The 25,723-nt window shown below is 45.3% G+C and overlaps 1 protein-coding gene across 1 annotated transcript; it reads right to left on the bottom strand.

Annotated features, from left to right (window-relative positions):
* Positions 1-663: 663 nt before the first annotated feature.
* On the bottom strand, positions 664-25,014 carry LOC145360695 (synemin-like). The gene is made up of 4 exons (XM_080216056.1): positions 24,057-25,014; positions 16,622-16,746; positions 10,103-10,170; positions 664-7,607 (listed from the first exon to the last, which is right to left on the bottom strand). Exons 1-4 carry the CDS (start codon positions 24,849-24,851, stop codon positions 4,933-4,935), a joined length of 3,663 nt encoding a protein of 1,220 aa, XP_080072182.1. The 5' UTR covers positions 24,852-25,014; the 3' UTR covers positions 664-4,932.
* Positions 25,015-25,723: the final 709 nt, after the last annotated feature.

Genomic DNA, 25,723 nt, shown 5'->3' with positions numbered 1-25,723 from the left:
CCTACTTGTGCTAGTGATAAATAAACTCTTCTTCACTTTGCCTAAGCCACACATCTTTGAAATGTGGGAGGAAACTGGAGCACCCTTTATTGTGGAGTCCAATAGGCGTAGAAAAAGGTCATAGGTAGAAGAGGACACTCACAATGTTAAAATGGCAACGCAGGCTTGTTGGGCCAAAGAGCCTGTTTCCTGTGCTGTGTTGTTCTTTGTTCACCCGGAGGAAACCCACGCAGACACAGGAAGAACGTACAGCCTCCACACAGCTACCTGAGGCTGGAATCGAACCTGGATCCCTGGAGCTGTGAGGCAGCAATGCTAACCACTGTGCTGCTCCCTGTGTCACAGTTAGATGTGGGGTTAAACCACTTTTGCTGCAAATTGTGCAACAAGTTAGCCTCTACTACATCAGTTGATAGCTTAACAATTCCCACACTCATCGTCCCAATATCTCATTGAGTTAGATTGCCAATTTCATGTCAGATTTAGGACAGTTTTGGTTTGTGTCTTGAACTATTCCATAACCTCGCAGTGAAGGGAAAAGCCCATCATCTCAGTCTGGGATGCGCGGAGATCAAATCACTGAAAATATTTTTAGATAGTTGCTGCTTGTGGTACATGAATGTGCAATACAACAATTCAAATTGAAATAACCAGATCCTAGGATTTGAAAAAAAAATGTTTTTTACTGCAAAATCAATACATTTTACGAGAAGGAATACAGAAAAAAACTGCAAAGTTGTTAGCCAGAAAATAACTGTGGCCGTAACATGCACATCAACCCTAAATTATCATCCTCAAGCTAAGCCGTTCCTTAACCCTATGTTAATCATTTCCTCCATAACAAACAAGAGGATTTCATCCCCAATACTCTTCCCAATCTGCATTAACTCTTAATTATTAGCATAGCTAGGTTTCTTACTTCCCTACACATCTATCCGTCTATAAACCTTACCATCAGCAAAAGTCGCATTATAACACCAGCCCGAGCAAACCAACTCTTTGGCTTGGCTTTATTCCAGAGGAAACAAAATCACAAATTTTGCATTCTGATGTTAGCACAGCGTAAGGAGAAATGTGTCATTGCCAAAGCCACTAATGTTGTGTAGATGTTTCTTGGCCAGTTTGCTCAGTTTTTCCTCCATCCCTGCCCCACATAAAGACTGTTTGTGGACAGGATTCTCCAGCTGCGATTGTCCCAAAACTGGACAATCCTGCCCGAGGTCAACAGACCTTTCCATGGTCCGCGCTACCCCTCCCACCCCTGCTCCAATTCCCGTGGTGGGCAGAACAGGGAAATCGGCCCCTTGCATACCGGTGTGTAGTTCCACAGTTCCAATTGCCATCACTGCTTCCAAGGTTCTGCACACGTGAGCTTTGATAGTACGCATGGGAAGGCTACACAGTGATGGGGTGCATCTACACCAGGACCTGCATACATTTATTTCTCGCGTCAGTAGGCTGTGAGTTCAAGTTCCAATTCTGTGACTTGAGCACAAGAGTTAGATTGACGCTTCCAGTGCAGTGCCGAGAGCGTGCTGCATTGTCAGAGGTGCTGAGGCGTAAGCCGGAATTTTACCAGCACACCCGCCCCGATGCAGGAGGCAGGTGAGGCTCGGAGAACAGTATTCTCCGCTGGCCTCGGGCAGGATCGTACAAACCGCGGGCAGACATGCAGGTAAAATTCCGCCCATAGTCTTCTCTGTCAGGTAACTTAAAAGATCCCATGGCACTAGTGGAAAGAGGGGCAGAGGAGCTCTCACTCGGCATGCGACCAATATTTATCCCTCAACCAATATCAGTTAAAAAGCAGCTTGGTCGTTAGGGCATTGCGACTTGTAGGCACATTGATGCCACATTTCCTTCAAGGGTAACATTTCAAAAACATTTCCGTGTCCTGAAGTCATAGGAAGTGCTAAATAAATGCAAGTTTGTTCTTTCTTTACAGCTAAAAGTCTGGTTCACGTCATTTTGTGAAACATTCGCCCGCCACCCATTCCTTACTCTACATCACACTTGACACATTTACTCTGACTTTCCCGTGACACGTTACTGCTTAAACCTTATAACAAACTAGACCATTATTGAGTAGTTGTGATTTTTATTGATGTGCAAACTAACTTTGCTTCTAATAATATTTGTATATTTGGCGTGAGTGCTGCTGATACAGTTCCAAGTTATATCTCCATGTCTGAGGGAGTTGAACAGGAAGCAGGAAACTAAAATTACCAGTGTTGTTAGATGTTCCAAATGGGCTTGTTTGGGAGTTATCTGAGGAGGGGTGGGTGGGAGTTGTTGTAGGAGAGGTTGGATGAACTCGGTTTGTTCTCACTGGAACGACAGAGGTTTAAGGGTGACCTGATCAAGGTTTACAAGATAATGAGTGGTATGGACAAGAGTGGATAGTCTTTCCTAGGGTAGAAAAATCAAGTTCTAGGGGACATAGGTGCGTGGGGAAAAGTTTAGAGGAGATGTGCGAGGCAAGCTTTTTACACACAGTGGTGAATGTCTGGAACGCGCTTCATGGGGCGGTTGTGGGAGCAAGTATGGATAGCGGCATTTAAGGGGCAACTAGCCAAAATCATGGATAGGATAGGAATGGAAGGATACAGAGTCCATACGGTTTTAGGTTAGGCAGGCATAATGATTGGACCAGGCCTGGAGGGCCGAAGGGCCTGTTCCTGTGCTGTACTGTTCTTTGTAAAACATAAAGACCATTATAACTTCTAAACACTGTAAACTCATAGGAAATAAGGCACAAAACATGCAAGACTGCCCCAGATGGAAGACATATTTTATATTTGAATTATTAAAAGATATTTTATTTTGTAATCAGTTTATTTTCTCATTGATGGGAAGCAGAACTGGATTTGTATCCAGATCCAAATTAGAATTTGGACCTTGGGAATAGAAAGCTTATTTCCCAAGCTGTGATCAGGCTTCTGATGCTGGAAAATCCCGCCCGAGGTCGACGAACCTTTGCATGGTCCATGTCCCATCTGCGGGCAGGACAGGAAAATTCCCATGGCGGACGGGACAGGAAAATTCCACCCACACTGTATTTGAAAGGGCCTGGGGATGTGATGTGAAAAGTCTGGCCAAGGAATTTGTTAGGGACAGAGTTCTGAAAAGAAACAGAGGGTAGGATTTTCTGGTCCTTTCTGCTGGTCAGAACTTCCAGTCCCAGCAAAGTATTCCCAAGCAGCTGGATGAGCGAGTCATGCAAAAATGGTGTAGACATTGGCGGGACTGGAAGATCCCAATGGTGAGCCGTCCTCACCGCCTGAAATACAACCATGGCGGGGGGAGGAGAGACTGAAAAATCCCACCCAGAGGCAAAGGTAAAACTGGCCGAACGTAAGTGTTTTACCGAAGATTATTCATGTTTAATTCCCTGACTGGGGGGGGGGGGGGGGGGGGTGTAGGGTAGCACGGCAGCACAGTGGTTAGCACTGCTGCCTCACAGCACCAGGGACCCAGGTTCGATTCCTGACTTGGGTCACTGTCTGTGCGGAGTCTGCACATTCTCCCTGTGTCTGCGTGGGTTTTCTCCGGGTGCTCTGGTTTTCTCCCAGAATCCAAAAATGTGCGGGTTGATTGGCCATGCTAAATTGACCTTTAGTGTCCCTAGAAGCATAGGGATTAGCGGGGTAAATATGTGGAGTTATGAGGATAGGGCCTGGGTGGGATTGTGGTTGGTGCAGACTCGATGGGCCGAATGGCTTCCTTCTGCACCGCAGGGATTCTATGATTTTGTTACTGTACTAGTGACTTCCTCATTACCACAAAAGCTAAAATACAGCAAATGTTGGAAATCTAACATAAATAAAAATAGAAATTGCTGGAGATATGCAGCAGGTTAGGAAATATCTGTGGAGAGAAACAGAAGGTGGGATTCTACATCCACCCATATTGTGTTTCACAGTGGTAGATACAACACCCCATTGGCCAGCTGTGAGATCTGCTGTCAATGGGGTTTCCCGTTGTCTGCTCCCTTCACAGCTGGAGAACCTGCTGGCGGGACTGGAAGATCCCCGCCAACCGGAAAGTCCGGAAAATCCCAGCCAGAGTTAATCTAAAGGAGTCTTAAATTGTGTATAAGTTGGACTGTCACTGCCGTCTCTAGTGGTGCAGAGGGAAAATTTCATCTGTTTCCATGGCTAGTAATTCCTGGGACAAGTCACTCATCTGTTGCCAGAGGCTTATAGCTTGAGTGGTAAGTCAGAGGCTCATTGAGTGGAGTCTCTCCCGCTCTTACCGCCTGCCATTTGGCATGTGTTGGAACTATATTGCAGGCAGATGCTCACCCAACCTGCTGGCTGCGAAATAGCCACCCAATCCAGGGGTGGGACTCAAATCCGGACAGGCAAGGTCGCAGCTCACTGCGCCACACAAACTCCTGTTAAACTCTACAGCAATTTAACCAAGAGCTTGCTGTCTATAGGGAAATACAGCATAGATGCAGCCTATTCGCAACTATTTCACATCAAACCAGCGCTAAAATACTGTAAGACCTTTTAATTGCAATTACCTGTACACAGAAGCTTCAGGTAAATCACTTTCAATGGCCCCTGTGCCACCCTTCTGAACAGCAATAATCTCTTCTCGAGCCTCTTCTGAAAAGTTAGTCAACAGAAATTATTCTATATCACACCTGCAAGATTATTTTTAAATAATTATTTTTCACTTGTTAGTGATTTCTGTGACATTATGAGGCCTTGGATGGGCTGAAGAGTCACAAATGTATTTCTTTTAAAGCACTACACACATTGTGCGCCAGATAAACAGCTGTTAAGCGGTATATTACCCAAAGCATAAAAGCATCTGCTTTCACTGTGACTGCATAGTCTAGACTCAGTGCCGGTTATTCTCTGAGTGTGCCTATATTGACTAAGTTCTGGTTCAAAGACGCAGTCCTTTCTCTCGAAAAGCTCTTCACTGTTCATCGGCAGACCCAGGCCAGTCGTCCGACTGACCCTCCTCGAAGTACGTCAGCACAACTTTCCGTTCGCTGTGGACCACTTGTGCGACACTGTCAGACGTGACAATTCTGGGCTTTGTCAGGACGTGAGTGGAGTGCTGCATTAGTTCCGGATCAGAAGCTTGTAGATTCTTCTCTTCACCCGCATCAGTAATCCCCAACTCACTGGTGCTTCCACTCCCAGATCCCCAATCTTCATACCAATATACATCACCTTCCGCCCTCCTTCCGCCCTCAGCAAATTCCTGCTGCTGAGTTATGAATGTCATACCTTCCTCGCTGTCACCTCCAGTGGTACGTATTGACATCACTCTGTTTATATCCACGCGAAAGGTTTCCGATGAATCGACTGGGTCCGAGATTCTGTGAAAGAACTCTTCATCAGCTGCCTTACCTGTTGTCGACTGGAACCAAGTGCTTTGATCAGAAGGGTAAGCTTCCATTTCGCTTGACTCATGGACAGACGAATCACCTGTGAGATCTTGAGAAGTTGTGCATTCAGTGTCTTCTTGTACTCTTATACTGGGTTCTGACAATGTCACTAGTTGCTCATTAATACCCCTGACCCCTACATTGATTCTACCTCCATCCTGTAAAGTATCAACGGTTTGGTGACCTTTCCCGCTCAGTAATTCCTGTATTTTCTCTTGAGTGTTGAGGAATTTTAGTCCTGAACCTATCTCATCTTCGTTTTCTTCACCTCCTTTGTACTCGTCCATTGTATAAAAGTCTTCTGGGTCAAGGCTTTGAGAGACATTCACCTCCGCCTCTATAACGACGACACCACTCTGAGAAGATTGTTGGACGTTTTTAATATTAACTGAGACACCATCTGAGTCCACTTGGGCATCTCCAGTGAGTACTGAAAGCTCATCCCTCAGACTCTCTGGGACAACTCCTTTCAGCTGCTGTAGGGCTCCTTTCAGTTTAAGTTCAGGAGCCTCATCCTCCTCATTCAGCAGTTCCACGATGGACGTTTGAACACCTTGAGGAACTTCAATCGATTCTTCGATTATGCTCGGTGCAGAGAGTTCTTTGGACAAGGAATCTAACAGAGTGACTTTGGTCTGGCTGACATTTTCCATCCCTTCGCTGCCTCGAAGGCCACGTAACCTCATTTCTGTTTCATTTGCACTAAGCAACTCTGCTTTATCCTTGACTATTTCGTCTGCTTTTTCATTTGAAGGTGAAAGGTCAGGTGAACTCTCTGCGAGTTTCTGCAAAAGCGGTTCCGCGTTTGAAAGCATCGTCTTTCTAAAATCCGCAGCTGTCATTGTGATGTTTAAGACTTCTTCCTCTCTGACATCCTTTCCTTCGTAATCAACCTCCTCGGTTCCCAAAGACAATGGAATTGTGTCTTCGGGCATGGAGAAATCATCTGTTTCACCAAATCCCTCGCCCATCTCAACACTCACTGATACCTTCCCTGGAGCTTGTCTTTCTTGAATGCCTAGGCTAAGCAGTCCTTCTATGGGATTCTCTGCCTTGGACCCTGTTAAATGTTCCAAAGCCCTTTTCAGTTGAAGTTCTGGGCCTTTGGTGTCCATATTCAACATTTCTTCCAGAGTGGACTGATCCTCCACGTCAACAGTTTCTTCTCTTCTCGACTGAATGATAATTTCTCTTTTGGTTGTGCCTTCATCCAGCATTTCCTTCTCTGTAATTTGGTAAGTGATTGCAGGTTCTGGCAAAATCTTGGTTTCTTCCAAATCAGTGGCTCTTGTGACTGTTTTAATACTGTCTTCAATTCCAATATTATTTGTCAAGATCTCTTCCTCTTTAGAGGCAACAGCTCCTTGATTATCATTTGGCTCCTCAGTCCTTGTCCATATCTCTTCCATTGTAGGTTCCTCATTGTTCTTCTCTATGATGTTGTCGGAATGGAACTGTTTCGTTACTTCAGCACTTGACTCATGATCTGTGGTGTAGATATATCTGTCAGGGCTGATGGGTGGCCCCACGTTATTGACATCAACTTTGACCTCCAAATCATTTGGAGCACGTTTGACTATTATCACATCTTTTGATGGAAGCTTCTCATATTCTTCCTCATCGGTTGGCTCAGTGGACCCCCTATTAAAATCGTAATCTTGCACCTCAATAAAAGACTGTGATGATTTATCTGGACTCTGAGATTTAACTTCCTTCTCTTCATTATACGAAACATGCCTTTTCTCATCATCGTCTGACTCCGTAACCACTACTGTGGATGTACGTGTGGTCCCCTCTGCAACAAGCTCTGCTCCAGCTGATGGTACTTTACTCTTGCTATCAATCCTTTCTGGAAACGCTTGCTGCTGAACTACAGTTTCCTTCACTGTGCTGCTTAGGGCAGAAGATGTTGGCGTGAACCTGGCACCATCTCTGTGGGTATTTATTGGCTTTGCTGAAGAAGACAATGCGTCCTTGGTATAAAGCAGATCCTCATCTGACAAAAAACCATTTGTAATCTTTCCTGTGGGTATTCTGGATGGAGCAGGTTCTGGTCTTCCTCCCTTTTTGGTGATGATTGTATCTCTCTTGAAGCTCGAAGGAATATTTATGTTGGTTGGCTTCCATTTTCTTCCATCTAGTGTGTCAAAGGCTGGTCGTACCACAGCACTGTACGAATGTGATCTGGTATCCAAGCCTGTTGAGAAATTTAATACAGGGGTCAGTTTCTACATTCAGCCATGTACAGAAAGCATTAATAAATTCAGTGCTGAAACAGAAGCAGGAATCAGACATTTACTGATCCCAAGAGTGGGCAAGGCTCAGAGAACAGCATTCTCCATTGGCCTCGGGCGAGATCTTACGAATCTCAGGTGGACATGTTGGTAAAATTCTGCCCTTAGTCTCTCGAGCTTGTTCCTGAATGAGATAATAGCTGATCTACAACCTAAAGAAATTTGGCATGTCCGCTACAACTCTCACCAACTTTTACAGATGCACCATAGAAAGCATTCTTTCTGGTTGTATCACAGCTTGGTATGGCTCCTGCTCTGCCCAAGACTGCAAGGAACTACAAAAGGTTGTGAATATAACCCAATCCATCATGCAAACCAGCCTCCCATCCATTAACTCTGTCTACACTTCCCGCTGCGTCAGCAAAGCAGCCAGCATAATTAAGGGTCCCATGCACCCCAGACATTCTCTCTTCCACCTTCTTCCATCGGAAAAAAGATACAAAAGTCTGAGGTCACGTACCAACCGACTCAAGAACAGCTTCATCCCTGCTGCCGTCAGACTTTTGAATGGACCTACTTTATATTAAATTGATCTTTCCCTACACCCTAGCTATGACTGTAACACTACATTCTGCACCCTCTCCTTTCTGTATGCTTTTTCACTGTATCCCAATACATGTAAATAGTGAATAATTTCTGGCCAAGAACTGATCCCTGCGGTACCCCACTAGTTACATCTTTCTCTGAAAAGGACCCATCCAATCCAACTCTCTGTCTTCTACGTGACAGCCCATTTTCAATCCATGAAGGAAATCTGCCATCGTTACCCTGTCTGGCCTACGTATGACTCCAGATCCAATAATGTGATTGACTCATCACTGCCCTCTGAAATGACCAAGCAAGTCACTCAGTTCAAGGGCAATTAGGGATGGGCAATACATACTGGCCTTGCTAGTGATGCCCACATCCCATGAAAGAATGAAGGAAAAGAAAAATTTCTCCAGGGCTAATGTACTCCTCTTCCGGTGTGGTGCCCAGAACTTCTCACAGTAACTCCAGGTCTTGGCTAGTCAGGGCTGAACCAGGTTCAGATCTGGCTGTAACCAGTGAGAGAAATCTGGAAAGTCTTAGCACGGACTATGGAGGAAGAGCACTGACCAACACCACACCAAGCTAAACTGGTCAGAAATTCTCGGGTTTAATTTCAAGTATGCATTGAGAAGATAATCTGAGCTGGCTGATCCCAGCCAATTGGGCCACTAAAAATATCCTCAGGAAACAGGGAGAGTGGATCAGATTGGGTGAATAAATTTTGGTAAAATGGACAATTTTTAAACAGCTCCTTCTCTTAGAAAGGCACCGGCTCATGTTGGGGTACAGTCATCCTCCAACTCTACCTCCCTGATCATTGTACAATGAGCAGCAGCATCACAACTGAGCCTGAGTCTGGCCCTCTCCAGTAACTGTTCTCCAATAGTACAAAAAAAAAGTACAGGACAGGAACAGGCCCTTCGGCCCTCCCAGCCTGTGCCAATCACATTCTATCTAGACTAACTGCTTATATCCCTCTATTCCCCGTTTGTTCATGTGTCTATCCAGATAAGTCCTAAATGTGGCTAACGTATCTGCCTCAACCACCTCACTTGGCAGTGCATTCCAGGCCCCCATCACCCTCTGTGTATAAAACCTCCTCCTGCACATCTCCACTGAGCCTTTCCCCCCTCATCTTGAACTTGTGTGCCCTTGTGATTGTCATTTCTGCCCTGGGGAAAATGCTTCCCATTGTTCACCCTATCTGTACCTCTCATAATTTTATAAACTTCCATAAGGTCGCCTCTTAGCCTCCGTCTTTCCAGGGAGAACAATCCCAGTTTATTCAATCTCTCCCCATAGCGAATACCCTCCATTCCAGGCAGCATCCTGGTAAACCTTTTCTGTACTCCCTCCAAAGCCTTCACATCCTTTTGGTAGTGTGGCGACCAGAATTGGACACAGCACTCCAAATGTGGCCTAACCGACATTTTATACAACTGTAACACAATTTGCCAACTTTTATACTGAGCAACTTTTCTCCAGTAAAATCAGAAAATGCAGGAATAGCTCAACACATCAGTCCTGTGATCACCCCTGTGCAGAGAGGGCTGGTCTTCATCAGCACCTTTCTCCAAACTCGCCCAGTTGCTGTTGGGGCCAATCCAAGGTCCCCCAACCCAGTGTAGACTATAGTGCAAATCAGTGACTGTTCACCAGCCCGGCATTTACTAACTCAGCCACTGGCTGTTCCAGCCGACCGTCCCAGAAAATGGGACTTGCAGGCAGGGAGGTCAAATCAAATGCAAATCTATCGATACGAGTAGTCTGAAGAATATTTCTCAGAAATTCACATTTGCGGCTCAGCTAAAAAGAAGTGATGCTGAGAAATCTAATTCAATAAATCCATTTTAGGAAAGAACTTTACCTGGTTTGGGTTGCCGTAGGTGTAGCTCTATCCCCTGATATTTGGGGTGCTCTCCCTCTAATAAGGCCCTGTAAAGACAAAAAATCTTATAGTGAAGGCAATTCGTACTGCTCACATTTATTCCAGACAGGGTAATCTAAGGTATCAAAGCGTGAAGTGATTATTGGACAAGGTCGAGGACACATGCACCTCAAATAAGATGTACCTTGGCATTTAATGAACTGCCCAGTACACAATGGAGTACAACAATTCAAGTTTCACTTTGAGTTATGCTGCATTAGCTCACCTCAGTTTGAATGGCAGAGGGGCTAAAACAGTTATTTGATTTATTATTGTCACATGTATTAGCATACAGTGAAAAGTATTGTGCCTTGCACGCTACACAGACAAAATATACCATTCATAGAGATGCAAAGGAGAGACTGCAGCATGGTGGCACAGTGGTTAGCACTGCTGCCTCACAGCTCCAGGGAGCTGGGTTCGATTCCCAGCTTGGGTGACTCTCTGTGTGGAGTCTGCACGTTCTCCCTGTGTCTGCATAGATTTCTTCTGGGTGCTCTGGTTTTCTCCCACAGTCCAAAAATGTGTGGGTTAGGTGCATTGGTCATGCTAAATTGCCCCTTAGGAATCCCCAATGTGTAGGTTGGAGAGATTAGTGGGGTAAATATGTGGGGTTGCGGGGATGGGACCTGGGTGGGATTAAGTGGCATCCTTCTGCATTGTAGGGATCTAATAAATTCTAATTCTAGTATGTAGTGTTACAGTCTTAGCTATGGTGTAGAGAAAGATCAACTTAATGCAAGATAGGTCCATTCAAAAGTCTGACAGCAGCAGGGAAGAAACTGTTCTTGAGTCAGCTGGTATGTGAGTTTTGTATCTTTTTCCTGATGGAATAAACTTAAATAAATTTAAAATATAACATCAAAGATCTATCATTCTTGCTGATAATTATGAATCTATATACTGTAAAGGATAGTGTTAGAAGTTTGATGATAGTTTAGTGGATCAGTAAACTGCACTGTGCGATACTGAGTCTCTTGCTGAATTAAATGATCTTATCTGGAAAGACGTAAAGCAAAAACAAATATGTTTCTGAACACTATTGAGTGGAAATATCACTTCGGGTGAGAACATTAGGCTTGGCAGTATTGAACACTCACTGTGTTGGCTAACACATGACCAAGTGAGACAATTTCCCTTACCCGCTCCTTTCTAAAGCAGAGGGACTGAATTTAACTGAGTCTCCCATCCATTGACTCTGTATACACTTCCCGCTCCCTTGGCAGAACAGCCAGCATAATCAAGGACCCACGCACATTCTCTCTTCTACCTTCTTCCATCAGGAAAAAGATACAAAAGTCTGAAGTCATGTACCAACCGAATCAAGAACAGCTTCTTCCCTGCCTTTGTCAGACTTTTGAACGGACCTACTTCGCACTAAGTTGATCTTTCGCTACATCCTAACTATGACTGTAACACTCCAATCTGCACACTCTCCTTTCCTTCTGTATGAATGGTATGCTTTGTCGGTTTTGCACACAAGAAACAATGCTTTTCATTGTATACTAATATATGTGACACTAATAAAATCAAATCAAATCAAATTAATACTGCAATGAAGTTACTGTGAAATTCCCCTGGTCGTCACACTCCGGCGCCTGTTTGGGTACACTGAGGGAGAATTTAGTATGGCCAATGCACCTAACCAGCACATCTTTCACACTGTGAGAGGAAACTGGAACACCCGGAGAAAACCCACACAGACATGGGGAGAATGTGCAGACTCTGCACAGACAGTAACCCAAGCTGGGAATTGAATCTGGGACCTTGGCGCTGTCAGGCACCAGTCTAACCGTCGTGCTACCATATTTTGATGTGATATCATTCCCTCTTTCACAGTCACGCCTAACCCCAAATACAGGAATATCTTCTTTGATTTGATTTATTATTGTCATATTTATTGGTACACAGTGAAAAGTACTGTTTCTTGAGCGCTATACAGACAAAGCATACCGTTCTTAGAGAAGGAGAGGAGAGAATGCAGAATATAGTGTTACAGTCATAGCTACGGTATAGAGAAAGATGAAATTAATGCAAGGTAAGTCCATTCAAAAGTCTGACAGCAGCAGGGAAGAAACTATTCTTGAGTTACTTGGTACGTGACCTCAGACTTTTGCATCTTTTTCCCAAAGGAAGAAGGTGGGAAGAGATGGAATTTTACCGGCACGCCCACCCCAGAATTGGGACGAGAGAGGCTCACAGAAAGGCGTACTCCGTTAGCCTCGGGCGGGTATCACAAGCCTCGGGCAGTAGAGGTGGTAAAATTCTGGCATACGTCCGGGGCGTGTGGGGTCCTGGATTACGCTGGCCGCTTTCCCGAAGCAGCAGGATCCGTCTGGATCCTAACAGTTTGGGCTGAGTTAAGGCAGATCAGATTGCTGGAACTCGTATTTGGAAGCTGAATGGTCTGGTTGGTAAGGAGTGGCTGAATTGATACTTCAAATGTCAAAAGGGGTTGAGAGAAAGGAAAAAAAGCAGCGAACACAAACGGCATTTTCTGAAACAATGCGAAAGTGTTTTTACTGCCGAGAGTCGGAATGGAACAATTTGCTAAGAGCTGGCACTGCTCAATGCAACAGTTGACCCACTTGCTGGGGAGAAGTATGAAATCACCAGAAACTAATTCCAAGAAAAACACTTGATGCAGCATTTTGCAGGATAATGTAGCACTGGGAACAACAACATTTTGACATTGTCATTTATATTGGATTCATTCTGTGCCCATTTTCCCTTTAGTTTTATCTCCTGGTTCTGGAAGCAATACATTGAATTTCACAGCACAGCAGTGTGTCATTCGGCCCATCTAGTTGATGCCAGTATCAATGCTCTACTGACTATATTGAGTAAGAAGTCTCACACACCAGGCATTTTGAGACTTCTTACTGTGTTTACCCCAGTCCAACGCCGGCATCTCCACATCATGACTACTGACTATATTAACAGAGTATGGTTTGATCTTACACTCCATAGAATCATAGAATCCCTACAATGCAGAAGGAGGCCATTTAGCCCATCAAGTCTGCACCAACAATAATCCCACCACAGCAGACTGAGGAATCCAAATTTAATTCATTAATAACACTGGAATTAAATACCAATCTCATCCTCAATGATCTGGGATCGAACCAGATTGCTGCACAATCCCACCTTTAAGGGGAGGAAGCTGTCCTTACCCAGCCTGTCACCACCACCATCGCACGGGTGATAAACGTGTCAGTGAGGCCCACATCCCTAGAATAAATATTTAAAATTGTCAAGGAGTATGGATTCTATAATCCCTACAGTGCAGAAGGAGGCCATTTGCACATCGAGTCTGCACCAACAGCAACCCCATCCAGGCCCCATTCCCACATATTTACCCTGCTAATCCCCTTGACACGAAGGGGCAATTCAGCATGGCCAATCCACCTAACCTGCACACCTTTGGAGTGTGGGAGGAAACTGGAGCACCCGGAGGAAACCCATGCAGACATAGGAAGGACATGCAAACTCCACACAGACAGTCACCCAAGGCTGGAATCAAACCCGGGTCCCTGGTGCTGTGAGGCAGCAGGGCTAACCTACTATGCTACTGTGCTGCCAATTCATGCTAGTTCATGCACTTCCAGGTTGGAACCAGGTTAGGCTCGATATAAAGCTCACTTTCTCTATTTCCCTTAGCAACATGACAAAATAAAGCACCTCTTGCTGCATCCACGACATATTCCATTCTATACACGAGTCTCTGTCACATCTCGAAACGAGATTGGTCATTCAATGCTAAGCTACAAGATTTGACCTCAGTATGATATGGGAGGGGGGAAGGAGGGAGTTAGGATATTGAATCTGATGATCAGTCATGATCAAAATGAATGGTGGAGCAGGCTCGAAGGGTCGAATGGCCTTCTCCTGCTTCTAGCTTCTATGTTTCTCAACCACATTTCAATTCTGACTCCTGCAACCAGCAGTTCCGTTCCTGTTAGTCTGGACTGAATTTCAACCCAGGTCCCAGGAGGGAAAAGCCGGATTAGGAAGCCTCCCAGAGCAAACAATCTGTTAAAGTTACAATTGGTGACATTTCTATTCTGGTATTTCCATGAGCTAACTAATATTTAAGATAATATATATATACTCCAGTTTTCATTCTCGCTCCAATTTCTGGAAATAGTTCTGTTTTCAGTTTAAATTTCTCCTCTGATGGTCAGGTGTTGGGTGTCCCCCATATGGTTTGGCTTTGTGGGACCTTGTAGATTCTCAGCAGGGTGCATCAGAAGCCAAAAATAAATCCAGGTAGCCATTTAATTCCAATGATGTTGCTGAAACTGACTGATCTTTGTGTCTGCTTTAAACTTTATTCACCAATAAGGCAATATTATACTTGACGATTCCTGTTGATAATTGTGTTTTAATGTTACAGATTGCAAAGAGGTGAGGGCAGTCTTTTAGATTGCTTTTCACATTTATGTAGTGACTCAGGAAGCCCAACTGGAAATGCAAAGTAAAACCACTATTGCGGTGTACTGTAATAACTCCACGGAGGTGAAAGTCCCATCACCGGGTTACTTTATTTACACCATACATCTATACACAGCCAGCTCTCTAGTTGCTCCCTGCAGAACGCAGGCTGGGAGTCTGACACACCTGCTTTAAATAGGGAGCATGAGGCTCCCTGATTTAACCATCAGTTAGGACTCATTAGGCAGTTCATACTCTCGCAAGCCAACCTCATTAGCCTGGTTGAAATCATCACACGTACAACGCTAGTCTCTGCCTGGAACTACAGTTCAGCAGGCCCAATCCGGGGCCTGCCTTATAAAAGTCTCAGGTAATGAGTTCCTGGGCAGGCCACTGCCTGTTACCAGGGGAATTCATATTCAACAAGCCCCACTGGCAGAACAATCAGTGATGGGGATTATCACAGTTTCTCTCCAATCCATCAATCTCCTTTATTTCTGTAATGAGTGGAGTGATTCTGAGCATGTCTGACAAGTATCTGATTTAACTCTCCATAAGTCCCAAATAAATCCAAAGTTTGGACAATTGTCTCCTAATAGGAAACTCTTCCAGCATCTCCCTCCCACTCTGCATAGGAATAACACAAAACTTGATATTTTGATAAGTAATATTTATTATGCCTCTAGTATCTCACTGCTTTGTTTCCATTGGGATCTTGCTTGTCCTTATTTCATTGATACAGCAATTACTATTCCTCTGAACTGCTCTCTACTTGAAACGTTCTTCCTCATTCAAGAAAAGTTGTTTATTTATTAGTCACAAGTAGGCTTACATTAACACTGCAGTTTGTAAGTTCATAAGATACAGGAGCAGAATTAGGCCACTCGGCCCATCGAGTCTGCTCCACCATTCAATCATGGCTGATATGTTCCTCATTCCCATTTTCCTGCCTTTCCCCCATAACTCTTCAACCCCATTACCAATTAAAAAATCTGTCTAACTCCTCCTTAAATTTACTCACTGTCCCAGCATCCACTGCACTTTGGGGAGCAAATTCCACAGATTCTCAATCCTTTGGGAGAAGTAGTTTCTCCTCAACTCTGTTCTAAATTTGCTGCCCCTTATCCAAAGACTATGACCTCTTGTCCTAGAGTGTCCCACACTCCACGTCTACTATATCCGTACCTTTTATCATCTTGAATATATGTGGTATGAGGAACGGTTGAGGACACTGGGTCTGTACTCGTTGGAGTTTAGAAGGATGAGGGGGAGGATCTTATTGAAACTTATAGGATACTGCAAGGCCTGGAGAGAGTGGACATGGAGAGGATGTTTCCACCAGTAGGAAAAATTAGAACCAGAGGGCACAACCTCAGCTAAAGGGACGATCCTTTAAAACAGAGATGAGGAGGAATTTCTTCAGCCAGAGAGTGGGGAATCTGTGGAACTCTTTGCCGCAGAAGGCTGTGGAGGCCAGGTCATTGAGTGTCTTTAAGACAGAGATAGATAGGTTCTTGATTAATAAGGGGATCAGGGGTTATGGGGAAAAGGCAGGAGAATGGGGATGAGAAAAATTTCAGTCACGATTGAACAAACTCAATGGGCCAAGTGGCCTAATTCTGCTCCTTTGTCTTATGGTCTTATGAATACCTCAATTTAATCTCCCCCCTTTTTCTAAATTCCAGAGAGTATAGGAATTGAAGTTACTGTGAAAATCCCCTAGTTGCCACACTCCGGCACCTGTTCAGGTCAATGCATCCTAACCAGCACATCTTTCAGACTGTGGGAGGAAACCGGACCACCCAGAGGAGATACGGGGAGAATGTGCAGGCTCTGCACAGACAGTGACTCAAGGCCAGGACATCAAACCCAGGTCCCTGGCACTCTGAGGCAGAAGTGCTAACCACTGTGCTGCCTCTAACAGAGGGATGAAGCAGTAGTCCAGGTTTGACGTTGTTACATTCATTCCTGTTAACCAGGATTCAATTCTCCTGTCAGACAAACAGTGTAAGGTCTAAACATTACCTGTAGGTGGAAAGTTCAAGGCTGAGTCCCATCTTCACCTTCATCAGTTGTTGCTGATCTTTGAGATTGAGCGAAATGTTGGAAACAAGGTGTTGCTTTTCCTCCTCCAATGAATCAATCGCCCTCTGTGTATCACAAGCAAGATACAGTTAGTCTAACGGACCCGCAACTACTCCAGTTCTTCATTCATTCTCTAACCTAACACCTCATCTAGCAAGAGGTGGGAGGTGCTGGCCCATTTCACCAGCTCTATTGTCCTTCCAGGCCATTTCCCTGGAGGGAGGGGCTGGGTGGAGTATGAGATCTGCGAGGGGTGGGGGTGTGTAGTGTTATCTGCTTGAAAACAGCAGGTAGCCAAATTGGCTCATTAAAGGCTGCTTATGGTGAAGCTGTCCTCTGGTCCAGATGGTTCAAGCCGATTTTGCTAATGTTGTGAGGTCAATTCCTCCTTACTGGCCACTGAGTCTTCCCGGTCTCTTGGCCCATCCATATGCAATACCCGCATCAGAAGGAGTCCATTCAGCCCATCGAGTCTACACCAACCACAATCCCACCCAGGCCCTATCCCTGTAACCCCATGTATTTATCCTACCTAGTACCCCCGATGCTAAACGGCAATTTAGCACCCAACTCTGCACATCTTTGGAGGAAACCGGAGCACCTGGAGGAAACCCACGCAGATACGGGGAGAATGTGCAAACTCCACATAGACAGTGTGGAATTGAACCCAGGTCCCTGCTGCTGAGAGGCAGCCGTGCTAACCACTGTGCCACAGTGCCGCCCCAATGCGAAGGAGGATGATTGGGATTTTCCAGTCAGTCTTTGGGTTTCCAAAGGCCAACTTAATGCCCAGAGATGACCCCCACCCCACCCCAGTGCCAGACCTGGGGGACAGCACTCCAGGTAGGTCTTGACACCTGCCTTGCTCGTTCTGCGAGAATAACCTTAATTGGCTTTCACTAAACATATTTATCGAGTGTTTCATTAGAATCCTACAGTGCAGAAGGAGGGCATTCGGCCCATCAAGTCTGCACTGACCACCATCCCACCCCAGGCTCTAGCCCCACAACTCCACACATTTACCCCAGCTAATCCCTCTAAACTACACCTCCCACGACATTAAGCAGAAATTTAGCATGGCCAATCAACCTAACCCACACATCATTGGAGTGTGGGAGGAAACTGGAGCACTCAGAGAAAACCCACGCAGACACAAGGGGAGAACATGCCAACTCCACACAGACAGTAACCCTAGCCAGGAATCAAACCCGGATTCCTGGCGCTTTGAGGCAGCAGTGCTAACCACTGTGCCACTGTGTCATTCTCAATCAAAGATTCTGATAGAGCAATGAGACTGTGCCACATATTTCTTCCCAAGTAAATAAGGATCTCACTGTCAAATGAGGTTATTATCTGTCTGGATGGAATTTGTATCCGGCTGTTAAAGAAATTAAAACATAGTGTTCAAACACTGTGCATCTCAGAGTCAGTCTGGGAGATGTTATTCAGGCAAACAGGTTTGGATTCGGGTTTCTGGATGTCTTTTTCTCAGCTTAAAGCTGCTGTCTTTTTGCACCAATTTAACTTTCACCAGCCACAACCCCGCAACTTAATAACTATGTTGCTTTGTGCAACACTGAGTGAGATGGATCAGATCAGTCCCAGATCTAATCCCTAGACTCCATGAGCTATTTCAGCAATGGGTGGCATGGTGGCACAGTGGTTAGTATTGCTGCCTCACAGCACCAGGGATCCGCTGTTCGATTCCTGGCTTGGGTCACTGTCTCTGTGGAGTCTGCAGGTTCTCTCTGTGTTTGTGTGGGTTTCCTCTCACAGTCCAATGATGTGTGGGTTAGGCTGATTGGCCATGTTAAATTGTCCTTTAATATCAGGGGGATTAGCAGGGTAAATACATGGGGTTACGGGATGGGAGTGATGGGCCAAATGGCCTCCTTCTGCACTGATTTGATTTATTATTGTCACATGTATTGGGATGCCATGAAAAGTATTGTTTCTTGCGCACTATACAGATAAAGCATACCATTCATAGAGAAGGAAATTAGAAACTGCAGAATTTAATTTTACAGTCATAGCTAGGGTGTAGAGAAGGATCAACTAATGCAAGGTAGGTCCATTCAAAGGTCTGCTGGCTGCAGGGAAAAAGCTGTTGTTATAAATTCTATGATTCTAGAATTTTATAAGTTCCTATGAGATCTCCAGTTATTGAGCAGAGTTATTGTTGTTACGTGGGGTAAAAAGACCAGTTATTCTCAACATATCAAATTTTCCCAAACACTCAGGTTCAAAATGGACAGAAATGGACAGGTGGCACGGTGGCACAGTAGTTAGCACTGCTGCCTCACACTGCCAAGAACCCAGGGTCAATTCCTGGCTTGGTTCGCTGACTGTGTGGAGTCAGCACATTATCCCCGTGTCTTCATGGGTTTCCTCCAGGTGCTCCGGGTTCCTCCCAAGTCCAAAGATGTGCTGGTTAGGTGGATTGGCCATGCTAAATTGATCCTTAGTGTCAGAGGGATTAGCAGGTTAAATATGTGGGGTTATGGGAATAGGGCTTGGGTGGGAATGTGGTCAGTGCAGACTGGATGGGCCAAATAGCCTCCCTCTGCACTGTAGGGACTCTATGAATCAAACTCTGCCTGCGCATGCTTTTTTTTAACATCCATTCAATTCCACATGGAGATTGCATAGCAACAGCACTTCTTAGCATCTGAATACTGAGGTCAGGGAATAATTAGAGAAGTCCTTCGTGATGGGACGTGTGAGACGCTGTTTGTTTAAAACTTTCATTGTTTTGGGTGCCCAGCAGGTTCTGAACTGCTGGACTCGTGCCAAGAAAACCCAACTCCGTTGCCAGCCTGACTGATACTTGCAGCTCAAAGCATACTCCGCAGCCAAGGCTGTCTCTGAGGAGCAGAAACTGAACGAGAACACATTTTCCATTTTCTCACCTCCATCCTAAAAGTACTGATCCCCGTTTGGGTACAGCACTCTTCCAGCCTGCCCATGTCAACAGTCCTTGTGGACAGCTAGCATTGACAGGTGTGGGGTGGCTGAGGTGTGGGGAGAGCAAAAAAGGAGAAGGGGTTCACAGCCAAACCAATTCTGCTCTTTCCTGACACCCGTGCTTTCTGTAGTTGCTTCCTGTTCATAGAGATCAGGACGAGGAATCCTGGCTGATTTATGTTACTCCCCGCTATTCCACGGAGAGTGATCGAAGGCCAGAATTGACCCCAGGTTCCTGGCACTGTGAGGCAGCAGTGCTAACCACTGTGCCACCACCCTGCCTGTCATTTCTGTCCATTCTGAACCTGAGTGTTTGGGAAAATTTGTTATGTTGAGAGTGACTGCTCTGTTTCCCCCACATAACAACAATTACTGCTCATGACTGGAGATTTCATAGAAACTTATAAAATTCGACTAGGGTTAGACAGGCTAGATTCAGAAGGAATGTACCCGATGTTGGGGGAGTCCAGAACTACGGGATCATCATTTGAGGATAAGGGGTAAATCTTTTAGGACTGAGGTATAGAGAAATTTCTTCACCCAGGGAGTAGTGAATGTGTGGCATTCACTCCCAGTAATTAGGCTAAAACATCGACTGATTTCAGGAAGAATTTAAATATAACTCTTGGGGCTAAAGGGATCGAGGTATATGGGGGAAAGAGGGGGAATCAGGATATTGAATTTGATGATCAGCCATGATCAAAATGAATCGCGGAGCAGGCTCGAAGGGCCAAATGGCCTCCTCCTGCTTCTAGTTACTATGTGCTGTTACAGCGGGAGGGTTAAAACTATACAAATGCAAGTGCTTTTAATTTCAAAAGCTTTCTTAGAGAGGTTCTGTTCTAGAAATACACCAGTGAGATGTCACACTAGGAATGTATTTTGTGTCTGTGGAATCTGCTTCAGTATTTACAGAACAAATTTCTTCACTTTGCAGAGCAGTGTTAATGGTATGAAGGGTTTTGATTAAATACCAGTGGCCGGTAACCAGAGGGCACAGTTTAAGATCATTGGCAAAGGAACCAGAAAGGAGTTGAGGAGAATTATTTTTCCACAGCAAGTTGTTATGACCTGGAATGCACTGTCTGCAAAGATGTTGGACGTAAACCATAAAACCACAAGGCACAGGAGCAGGATTGGGCTATTCACCCCATCGAGTCTGTACCTCCATAAAATCATGGCTGATAAGTTTTCTAACCCCATTCTCCCACCTTTTCCCCGTAATCTTTGATCCCCTTATCAATCAAGAACCTAACAATCTCTGTCTTAAATACATTCAATAACCTGGCCTTCTCTGTGGCAATGAGTTCCACAGATTCACCACTCTCTGGCTGAAGAAATTCCTCCTCACCTCGATTCTAAAAAGTCATCCCTTTCCTCTGAGGCTGTGCCCTTGGATCCTAGTCTCTCCAGCTAATGGAGATATCTATCCCATGTCCACTCTGTCCAGTATTCTGTAAGTCTCAATGAGTAGATTTGATGGTGACTACCAAAAAGGAATTGGACAAATACATGAAAAGGAAATATTTCAGGGCAATGGGGAAAGAGCGGTGGGAGTGGGATCATTCTTGCTCGACCAAAGAAGCATAGAATCTCCACAGTGCAGAAGAAGGCCATTTGGCCCATCGAGTCTGCACTGACTCTCCAACAGAGCATATTACCGATTTATCCCCGTAACCCCACGTATTTACCCCGCTAATCCCCCAACCTATACATCTTGAGATACGAAGGGGCAATTTAGCATTGTGAATCCCCCTAACCTGCAAATCTTTGGACTGTGGGAGGAAACCGGAGCACCCGGCAAAAACCCACGCAGAGACAAGGAGAACGTGCAGATAGTCACACAAGGCAGGAATTGAACTGGGTCCCTGGCGCTGTGAGTCAGCAGTGCCAATCACTGTGCCACAAAGAACTAGCATTAAGGGGTAAGCGGTCTCCCTCTTTGCTGTGTGATTCCTTGCTCTCTGGTGCTCTGTGGTGAAAGAGGAGAGGAAGTTCTGTGCTGAGTTAGGTCACCTCATGTTACAATTGTTTACAGCACACTTTACGGGTTAAGGAAAGGGTAAAATGAACAGCCACTGTTCCTACAACAGATCACTATCCCTAGAATGCTACAATGCAGAAGGAGGCCATTCGGCCCATCAAATCTGCACTGAACAATCATTGTTCTAGGTCCACAACCACCATCCCACCCAGGCTCTATCCCCGTAACCCCATGCATTTACCCTAGCTAGTCTCCCTGACTCAATGCACCTAACCCGCACACCTGTGGGAGGAAACCGGAGCAGCCGGAGGAAACCCACACAGACATGGGGAGAATGTGCAAACTCCACACAGACAGTGACCCAAGCGCTGACTACTGTGCTACCCTGCCACCCTGATGCAATCGTTCCCACTTTAGTGAATTCAGGATGAGGCTAAGGTATAACTCATGGGTCTCCACAGTTGGGAAGTCTACCAACAATCATTGTTCTAGGTCCACGCGTGACAAATGACTTGGACTTGATACTGAGAACTCTGACTGAAATTCTCCTCGCTGTGGCCCAAGGATGCATCAATCCCTGGCACTGACCCAATTAATTAACTTAACACAGCCCAAGTATTGAGCTTTAGGAATATTAACCAAAGGTTGTTCAACTCTGCCTTAGAAAAATGGTGCGGCGATGCTGGTGTTTGACTGGGGTAAACACAGTAAGAAGTCTCACAACACAACACAATGTAGGTTTTGCTACCAAATTAACCTGTTGGACTTTAACCTGGTGTTGAAAGACTTCTTAGAAAAATGAGTAATAACAGTTGCTAAAATGAAACACTTTTGAAGATCTGAAGATCCCTCAACCCTGATATATGTGATCGAGATCGAGTGCCATGGGAATTATTAATCCCTTAACTGAAGTACTCATAGTTTGGGTGCAGATGCTAAGAATCCTAAATCTCTATCAATATTAGATGGATTGTGCAACAGTAAAATGTATTTGTTCACCTATTCATTCTTCCTAATGAAATCTTCTCTAATAAAGGATATGAGTGTTCAAAAGAAACTGCCACTGTTTTCTCCTCATTTCTCTTTTTGAATTCATTCGTGAGACATGGGCATTGCTGGCTGGCCAGCATTTATTCCCCATCCCTAGTTGTCCGAGGGTAATTGAGAGTCAACCACAGCTGTTACCCCAACTGACATCAGCTAAATCAATACAGCTAATGCCAGATTACATGGCGATACTTTGAAGAGGAGGGTGGGAGCTTTGCCGGAGCCCCAACCAATCTGCTGACTCAACATCACATAAAACAGAAGAGAGGTCATCAAAATCATAGAATCCCTACAGTGCAGACAGAGGCTATGAAGTCTACACTGACCACAATCCCACTCAAACCCTATCACCACAATCCCACACATTTACCCTGCTAATCCCCCTGACACTAAAGGTGGAATTTTCCCATCCTGCCCGCCACAGGAATTGTAGCAAACAGGATACAGACCATGCAAAGAGCTTGGGCAGGATTATACAGTTTTAGGTGAGCAGGTCTGGAAAATCCCACCCACAGGTCATATGAGCAAGACCAGTCAACTTAATCTGCACATCTTTGGACTGTGGGAGGAAACCAGAGCACCCGGAGGAAACCCATGCAGACATGGATGAATGTACAGTCATCCCCAAGACCGGAATTGAACCCAGGTCCCTGGTGTTATGAGGCAGCAGTGCTAACCACCATGCCACTGTGCTACCTAACAATGGCACCCAACATGGGTCATTGGACTCGGAACATTAACTCTGTTTTCTCTCCCTATGGATGATGCCAAGCCTTCCGAGTTAGTCCAGCTACCTCTGCTTTTGTTTCGGATTCCAGCATCTGCAATATTTTGATACTTCACTAGGAACAGCTTATCTGGCCATTATCATATTCCCGTCCTTTCTGTGTGTAAATTGACTCCACACTTTCCAAGAGTGAGTGTACTTCAAAAAAAATTGATTGCCCGTCAAGTTTTTTAAGACATCCATTTAGTAAATCTAAAGTTTATTTATTAGTGACACAAATGGGCTTACATTAACACTGCAATGAAGTTACTGTGAAAATCCCCGAGTCGCCACGCTCTGGCGCCTGATCAGGCAACACTGAGGGAGAATTTAGCATGGCCAATGCACTTAACCAGCACGTCTTTCAGACTGTGGGAGGAAACTGGAGCACCCGGAGGAAACCCACGCAGTCACAGGGAGAATGTGCAGACTCCACACAGACAGTGACCCAAGCCGGGAATCGAACCTGGGTCCCTGGCGCTGTGAGACAGCAGTGCTAACCACTGTGCCACTGTGCCGCCCTCAATAACCAGTATAGAGAGAGATTACAGCTCCACCCAAATCCATTCCAGTGTGAGTTCAGTGCAATGTGCAGAGTTTCCAAATATACTCACCCGGTATTCCTCCAACTCCATTTCATGTTTCTGTTGAAATGTTAAATAATCTTCTTCCAGTCTGTTCTGGAGGTTAAACTGATCTCCAAGTTCCTTCTTCAGTGCCTCTATCTCCCCGATCAAAAAGATTCTCTCCTCGTTCAATTCTTCGCCTCTCTCTTTGTCCTGTTGGACGGCAGTTTCAAGTTCCTCAATCTTCCTCTTGTAGATGGCAAAGTTCTCCTCCCACATTGCTGAAACGGCGCGGGCGTGCTGTTCGTAATCCTCTCCCATCAGGGGGGCTGCGTGGTACCCCTGAGTAACAAGGACTTGGGGGGCTCGCCTCAGCTGTTCCCTCATTTCCCTTTTTGCCCGCTCATGCTGATCTTCCAAGGTTTGACGTTCTGTCCGCAGCTGGAAGATGTACTCCTCCAGAGAGACATTGGTGCTTTCAGTCTCTCGGAGGGCCACCTCATGTTTGGCCAGCTGTTGGCTCACATTTCTAAAAACCGTTTGTTCTCTGGCGTGATGCTCCTGTAGCTCTTGGATCTCTTGCCACAGGTTGCGCCGTTGCAGTTCAGCTCTGGATTTCTCGAACATCAGCTCCTCCAGCTCCAATCTCATTTGATTCATTTCATCCACGTAAGTGTTCCTTTCGTCTGTCCTCCTCTCGCTCCTGAGGTGCTGAATCTCAGTGATGAGGAGTTGGTTTTCCTGCTCCAGTAGTCGGACCTTGGATAAGTAAGACTCCAGGCGATGGTTGAGGTCCTGGAGCTGGGATTTCTCCTGGAGAATCGTGGATTTGAAGGGAAACATTATTCCGGATTGTATTTCTACTCCTGCTCCTCAATCCGGTTCTCCCCACTCAAACTGAATGCACTGTTCAGGTGTGAGTGTTGCTTAAGCCCCTTGTTTTGTGATTCTCCTGCAATAAGGAGAGAGACTGCTTCTATGCACGTCTCTCTTTCTCTCTTCAAGTGCTGACAGGTGGTACCAGCTATATAGGGGGAGGTACAAACTTTTTCTGAGTCATTGGGAAATCTTTTTAACCCAATCAGAACTTCAACAACAGTCTCTGCCGACCCCTGGTGGCCAGAAATCATTTTATGAACACATCAGTTGGAAGGTGAGCATGTTTCTGCAACCACCAGATTGAAACCCTCGACATTCAATAATTCTTGACATGAACTGTGCAAAGCTTAAGCCTCAAAATAAAATAAATGCTTAAAGTTTGGGAGCACTGCGGATAGCATTGCTGCCTCATAGCACCAGGAACCTGAGTTCAATTCCAATCTGTGTGGAGTCTGCATGTTCTCCCCATTTCTGCGCTGGTTTCCTCCGGGTGCTCCCATTTTCTCCTACCATCCAAAAAACGTGCTGGTTAGATGGATTGGCCATGCTAAATTGCCTCTTAGTATCCAGGATATGAAGGTTAGATAGATTGGCCATGCTAAATTGCCCCTTAGTGTCCAAAGATGTGAGGGTTAGGTGGATTGGACATGCTAAATTGCCCCTTACTGTCCACAGATGTGTAGGAAGGTGGATTGGCTGTGCTAAATTGCCCCTTAGTGTCCAAAGATGTATAGATATAAGCTTACTTATTAGTGCCACAAGTAAGCTTATATTAACTCTGCAATGAAGTTACTGTGAAAATCCCCTAGTTGCCACACTCCGGTGCCAGTTCAGGT

Source organism: Carcharhinus amblyrhynchos, chromosome 32 (assembly GCF_965287045.1).
Source record: "Carcharhinus amblyrhynchos chromosome 32, sCarAmb.v2.hapA, whole genome shotgun sequence".
NCBI classification, from domain to species: domain Eukaryota; kingdom Metazoa; phylum Chordata; class Chondrichthyes; order Carcharhiniformes; family Carcharhinidae; genus Carcharhinus; species Carcharhinus amblyrhynchos.
The sequence above is the reverse complement of the archived record's forward strand: the minus strand, read 5'-3'. Positions and strand labels throughout refer to the sequence as shown.